The 7,366-nt window shown below is 32.3% G+C and overlaps 1 protein-coding gene across 1 annotated transcript; it reads right to left on the reverse strand.

The window, feature by feature from the left end:
• Window positions 1–1,301: 1,301 nt before the first annotated feature.
• LOC148605822 (uncharacterized) lies at window positions 1,302–3,085 on the reverse strand. Its single transcript, XM_088549806.1, has 3 exons — window positions 2,680–3,085; window positions 1,846–2,160; window positions 1,302–1,449 (listed from the first exon to the last, which is right to left on the reverse strand). Exons 1-3 carry the CDS (start codon window positions 2,840–2,842, stop codon window positions 1,358–1,360), a joined length of 570 nt encoding a protein of 189 aa, XP_088405932.1. The 5' UTR covers window positions 2,843–3,085; the 3' UTR covers window positions 1,302–1,357.
• Window positions 3,086–7,366: the final 4,281 nt, after the last annotated feature.

Here is a 7,366-nt window from a genome sequence, read left to right on the forward strand (position 1 = left end):
CGTCTACAGCGGTTTTTGGTACTAGCTGCCATATTTTGGAGATTCATGAAAGTCAGAGGATTATTTTTGGTATACAGATCTTTTCAATGTTTTACGCTTATATCAAACGAATGTTTGGTTTGTTATTTAACATTTTAAGCGACGTCAAATACTATCTATGCCTCTAAGAAAAACATATAGGCAAATTGTTGGCGCGTGTTCGTGTAATAAAGACAAAATAAAAAAACTTCTTCTATTGGAAATAACAATACATGTAGCATTTTCCTTACTTTAATTTCGTTATTTAAGGGTAAAAGTTCAGCATTACCTTTATACAAATATGTGCTCAATAGACCCTTTTGTGCTAACGTTTGGATAGTCGATGAGCATACGCGTAGAACATACTCAATATACACTTCCGGGGGAAAATTCTTTTGTTCTACCCAAGCCTTACTTCGCGGAAGAGTATATTGAGCATGCTCAACAACTTGCCACTAAAGTGTCTATTCAACCTCATATCTCCTTTCTGGCTACAGACATGTCAAAGTATTTTTGAAAAAAAATATAAAGCATGGTTGGACATGTTTAAATGCATTTTCTTATACGAATACTAAAACCTTAACTTCATTGTGCTCTGCATGTATTTTTGTTTCAAATTGACGGCATGCTATGTCTTAAAATTTATTTTCTAGAAGCACGTGTTTGTCTGTAGTCAGAAAGAAAGATGTGATGAAATTGAGCCCATATTTATCACAAGATAGGATGAATTTGAAAATGACATAATTACTGTTCAAAGTTGTAAAAATTTTTCCATGTTGTATGAATTCTCTGTCGTCTATTTCATTTTTGACCTTGTTTGGATTTCAGGTCGTTGCATTTCGATATTTCTTTTATGTTTTTTTTTCAGAATATGAATGATTTGATGTATTTAGCTTAACAACAGTTAACGTAGAAAGAAAAGCATTTGTAAATGTGGCAGAAACGTTTTGGCAATTGGTGGGGTAGAGAAATTGAAACACAAAAAACACGTGTATTTCGATTTATGCGTTGTTATTGCCTTTATGGAATGATGTAAAAAGTTTTGCTAGCTTACATGCAAGCGCTACATTTAAAAATATGGTCATTGCATGTTAATATGCTAAAACTTGTGTCAATTAATACACATTTTAATCATATGGAGGTGAAATTATGTTTGTAAAACTTATGTAGAATGTGAAGTGGAGGTGTATTGAGAATGAAAATAAGGCTTTAAGATTAATTTCTCAAAATTTTCAAGACTTTTGATAAAAAAAACTACGACAATCGAAAAAGGATTTCTTTAATTCAGCAAAAATGTTCTTATCTGTCATCTGGAAGAAAATTAATCTTGTGTTCATATTCATCTCCGATATTTTCGGTAGTTTCGGCTTTGTCTGTTTCTTCTCTTGACGCTCTTAGTGTGGCACAGATCAATGGGATTTTCACAAGGAGCTAAAAATAAAAATACTGTTTATCAAGACAAAATATAAATAAAGGGGATAAACATTAAATATTTGTTATTCACGTGGCGCCGCGTTTTGAAAGCACCGTCTACAAAAAAGCCGTTACACATGTACATATTTTTTCTTGATCCTTGAAAATTATCAAATAGGTAAAAACATTGAAGACATCTTTCATAAAAGTAAAATCTCATATTTAATGACGCTCATTATATTGATTACATTTCAAATTTGTACCACAATTGAACTCCTGTAAAGATTTACTGTTTATATCGTTTTAGCTTGGTTGAAGTTGCTGAAACGTTATTTCAAACTTTATGCGGTTAACTTTGGGTTCATTTTTTACATTATGTGCCGAAAAATATCCTCTATTTGGATTAAAACATACCTTTCATAGGCGTAAGACATGCAAATCCTCCGAAATTGTGATCTCCATTTGCACTTCGTTTAATCCTGATATTGGCATTTTCGCCTCCATTGCTATTGCCATTGCCATTGTCATTACCATCTCCATTACCATCCCGGCTACCATAAATGACACTATAGTTCACTGGACAACATTTCTTTCCTCTATTACAGCGACAATCATTCCCATTACAAAAGAACTCCGGATTTTGTCCTATAGATCGCACATTGATGAAGTAGTTGCTTGGAGTTGGACACTTTGTACATAATTTATGACGATTGTAAGACTTGCTATTGACTGAAATAAAACATAATTATCATTTATAATTTGCACAGGTGTCAAAATTCATATGTCGTAAAATATTGCCTAGAAAAAATAATTGAACCTAAAACGATTCAGCGGATATTTCACATTCCATACGATTTTACATGGGTTTTTAAACATTTTGTTTTGCAGTTTATGTACATGATCGTACTTAAAACCAAAAAGAAGTTATTTAAGCTTATGAAATTATTTTCGTACACGAATGCTTGCTTTCTTTACTTGAAAATTTCCCACGATGAAAAGCTCCAATCAGTTATACGTATTTACCATAGAATATTTCAGTCAATTTGCAAAAGAGATCAGATGTCTTTGGCAGTAATGTTTGGATTTTTGGTGCATCATATGTATATGTATCCATCTGCGCCATGAAAACTGATTACATTCTTTTGATTACCGCTATAACCTTGGTTCCCTTGATTACTCGTGCACTATAAAGCTGCTGTAGGGCCTGGCGGATCCTGATATTTATTGGAACATTGATTAATTTCTTACCTCTACACCTGTGTTCACACTCCTTCTTTGTTTTGAACCTATTGTAGTTCCCTCCGTGTCCATAGAAGATAAAAGGGAGACATTTGCCAGCTGCTGCATTGTGATACCATTGTTTAACTGGATGACAGTATCTAGAGTTACCATAAAAGCCACTGTCCTTCATTGAACCACAGAATACATTGGATGCTGTACAAATACGCAGACAAAAATGTCGTCAAGACTTGATCACATTGTTCATTTGATTCACATTTTCCAAGCGGTTATTTGACGGTGAAATAAAGCTTTACTTAGCAATATACATACAATGCACACATTCATATGTTTCTATTACAGCAGTTACAATGACAACAAAACAAAGTCACTGAATGCTATTTCATGGTGTAGAATTTATTTGTTATACATACTGAATTTGTATAAAATCGTTCTGTAGAATACACTATGTATCAGATACTTCAACTTTTATACTAAATATGTAACTGTGAAGTTATTATAGTTCTATTTTTAGATTTGACCAAAATATTACTAGGTGTAACATTTTCACGTTTTATCTCATTATGATTGGTGTTTACCTTCTGCAGCTCATGATTTGACACTTTTTACAGAACCGATTTAAGGCTTGACGGGCATAATGGTTTCATCCTGTCTGTCTGTCCGCCTGTTCGATTCGATATATTGTCTAAGCAAATTGTAGCATTAGTATGAAACTTTGTGGAGCTTAATATAACCATATTGAGGTGCATACTGTCAAAAATGATAAAAATGATGTCCGTTGGATATTGGTCATTTTTTAGCAAAACCTGGTATGATGGGTTATCTACAAAGCCTTAACGACTTGCAGGACTGTTCAGAAACTCAATGTAGTGTTAGATTACCAAATGGAGATGTGCATGTTGTCCGGGATAGTTATATTCGGTTATTGTGAAAAATAGTACTGATTGTTGTTTGGAGTTGGGTGTTTTAGAAATGTCAGCAAACTGCTTGTCAAAAGTGATTAGTCTATCCACCATATAAAAAGTGCTCAATATGAATCGTATGAACTCAATGGTCCCCAACTGTACAGGGTTCAACAGGCTGCAGTGAGAGGCAATGTCTAGTTTGCTTCATTCCATTCATTTTACATCGTTTATAAAGAACAACAATTAAAACAAATAATGTTAACAATAGCATATATTTACGTCAAAATTAAAATTTGCAACCATATCTGATAGTCAGTAAGATGCAAGTGGTAAGATGCCACCATTCGCAGTGTCAAATCGCACTGAATGAGGATGTATAAGAAAAAAAAACGACAGGTACTTATGGAGATTTTTTTTGTGATTTATATTAATAACGAAAATAACATGTCAAAATCTGTATCACTTGCGGTATCAACCCGAGACTCCTATATTACCCCAAGGGCCACCTGCCCTCGGGATGATATAGGTCGATGTAAGTCTAGGTGTGTAATATTGGGTATATGATATAGGTCTAGAGGTGTGATATAGGGTATGCGATATTGGTCTATAGGTGTGATACAGGGTATGCGATATTGGTCTATAGGTGTGATATAGGGTAAGTATTATAGGGTTTAAACAAACACTTATAAAGCATATCTACAAAAAGTTATATTTTAATCTTGTTATATGATATAAGGATTAAATATTATTAATTTAGAATTTATCGCTGTTTACAATCGAATATTCAATGCAATCATAAGCTGGCATTAGAGTCCTTCCTATTTGCTTTGTGAGTGAATGATACGAATCTATACATCGATCAATGAAAAACAAACAGTATCATTCCTAAAACATATCACTGTTTTAGTTACATTTGATGAAACTTTCTGTTTTTATATTACACATTTGATTTTGACAGGCATTTAATATATGTGTAAATACACAAAAGCGTTACAATGGAAACACGTCTGTGAACAATACGTACCACATCCTTCACTATCGCCAGCTTCACTAACAAATATCATAGACAAAAACAACAATCCACCAAATGTTATAATATGCCTCATTTTTGTATGCTTGTGAGTTTGGCGTAGCTATTGCAGTATCAATATAGATATTTATATATGTTTAATATACCAATTTTACATGTAAATGTGTCAAGCCTTATTTTATAGCATGTTGCGTTATTTTATGCCTACATGAAAAAATATTTATCATTATTATAATAAAAATTGTTACAGAATAATTTATGTTTCTTTATTGACCCACTTCAAGTAAAAAAACATATTTGAGTGCAATGTTATGTTTCAAGTACAAAAGCGACTATAGAACATACTTAAGGTTTCGAATAAAAAAAGAATACTCCTCGATTACCAATTTCAAATGGACTCTTTCAAAACAAATCTAGGTAGACGTATAAGCGATTTAAATACTCTCTGTGTAGTAGTACCTATACGTCCTGTTATATTACCATTTTAAACGCGTCGTCGTTGGACGAGGTCGTTCAAGTTTTCATTGCTGTCAATTGTATTGTCCATTCTCCCTTAATTTACATATCATGTGGTATCACTCCATATCAGTTTTCTACAGACATTATCATACAAATAAGGTATTAGCAGGCAGCAGGTGCTAACAACACTCTATGAATTCATCGTATATTTTGTGGTATCACTCTATTTCAATTTTGAATAAATACATTAGGAAACAACATAGGTATTAACAGATAGCTAAGTAACAAATCATGCTTTAAGCATTTTATTATAAAAAGTAATGATTCTAATACTAATTATCCTCGTTTGACTTTTGTTTATCTTTAATGACGAATGGCAATATCAGGGTTAAAACAGGAAATTTGGAAACCACCAGAATGGTCCTTATTGGCACTGGCTTAACATCCCCTTTCATTATCGTTAGCTATTTCCCGTATTTTCAACACAAATGGGCATAATAAAATTGTCACCGGTCAAAATCGGTAACATAGTAGTCAAAACAACACAGGAGTTATGAACAATAAATAAGTGAAACTAAAGGAACTTCAAGCGAACATGATAGATGGTGTTCATTTTTTTTAAAGTTGCTCAGTTTCCTTTTAAAAAATAAAATCTTAGTTTTACTAGTTAAACCATGGAATATCTAGCTGTTAAAAAAGTGCATATGTCATCCAAGATTGATAAGGTAAACTGACTTTTCTAAGATGAAAAAAGCTTCAGTTCCAATTATTTACTGAAACAATTTGGGACATTCACAAAATATGTATTTGTGCAAATGTGTCTTACGACCATTTTGTAAGTTCTAATTAAAACTCACAGATTGAATGTGACATCAATATGTGTATTAGTAATTCAAATGTAAATCAAAGCTACAAACAAGTAAATTTAGAATATAGGTAAATGTGTAAATTACTTTTGTTTGGATTTTCCTCTCATATATTAAACTAGGAATGGATCTTGTGACACATTTTTGTATGCATATTGAAAATATTACAGAAAATTTCATGAAAAAAGTTGAGAACGAAAGAATTTGATATTATAAATGAGTGTTCACTTTAAACTTTTTACGAATTTATATTGTGTAATAATAAATAAACGGTTGAAATCATTACTACAGAAGTTTCATCATGAACTCGTGGACCGTTACGGTATATCCGTATGTACCGTGAAAACTTATTTGTTCAACGTGTTACAGTTTTCCTTTCCTCTTTCGTCTACCCTGGACTTGACTTCTGATGTTTCTAGACAAGCGTTTACCTTACCGGTGTACCTGGCCCATGCACCCAGTCCGAGTAGCTAATTTGCTATTGTTACTTTGTATTATTAATTTGGTTATTTTATTACCTTTGTTGTATGTGTCCGTTTTCCATGTCTGGTCTTTGTCCTTGGACTACATTCTATTAATTTCCGCGAGAATTGTAGTTCCCTTGATTACTCTTTCAACTATTGTTCTACTACAGGTAAGTAGGAAAAACGTATAAAACTAATTCAGTATGTTTAAGGAAACAAAAAGTTACAAACAAACCAAGACAACACAAATTAAATCAACAGAAGCTAATCAAAAAGAAAAAAAAACTTTCCCGAATAATACAAAATATACCCCCTCCTCCTCCTCCTCCAAAAAACAAAAAAACAAAACAAAACAAAAAAACAAAACAAAACAAAACAAAAACAAAAACAAAAACAAAACAAAACATAAAACAAACTAACAACCAACAAAAACTTTCATGAAACAAAAGAAACCAATCCGTATGATTAAATGGACACGCTATGTGGCTCCAAATACAATCTTAATTAAGAACATCATACGCGTGACAATAATGATCTTGATATATCTAAACTCTACCTCAAATAGCTTATATCATCCTACCTCAAATAGCTTATATCATCTTTAATAAATTAAGAAGGATCCACAAGAAAATAAAAATAAAAACAAAGAAAGCACAAAAAACAAAAATAATACTAGTAGAGTACTTCATCATCTTCTTGAACGAGTGAGGGGTCAAGACGCTGCAAACAACAAAGCGCTGGTATGTTACAATGTTGTACCTCCTCTGACACACTCTGGTAGAACAAATCTGTACTGAATTTACTTTTTATACATTATTTAATAAAAGAAAAAAAACCTCAATTGTTTTATTAAAAACGATCGACATATCATATTACGCAATGTTTTCCTTTTATAACGGAAATAGAATAAATGAAAATGGTACTTTACACACACTCATTTAGGTAATACTTCCCGTTAGAACATTCGATACT

Source organism: Perna viridis, chromosome 10, assembly GCF_037379345.1.
Source record: "Perna viridis isolate PV_CMFRI_1.1 ecotype Kerala chromosome 10, ASM3737934v1, whole genome shotgun sequence".
NCBI classification, from domain to species: domain Eukaryota; kingdom Metazoa; phylum Mollusca; class Bivalvia; order Mytilida; family Mytilidae; genus Perna; species Perna viridis.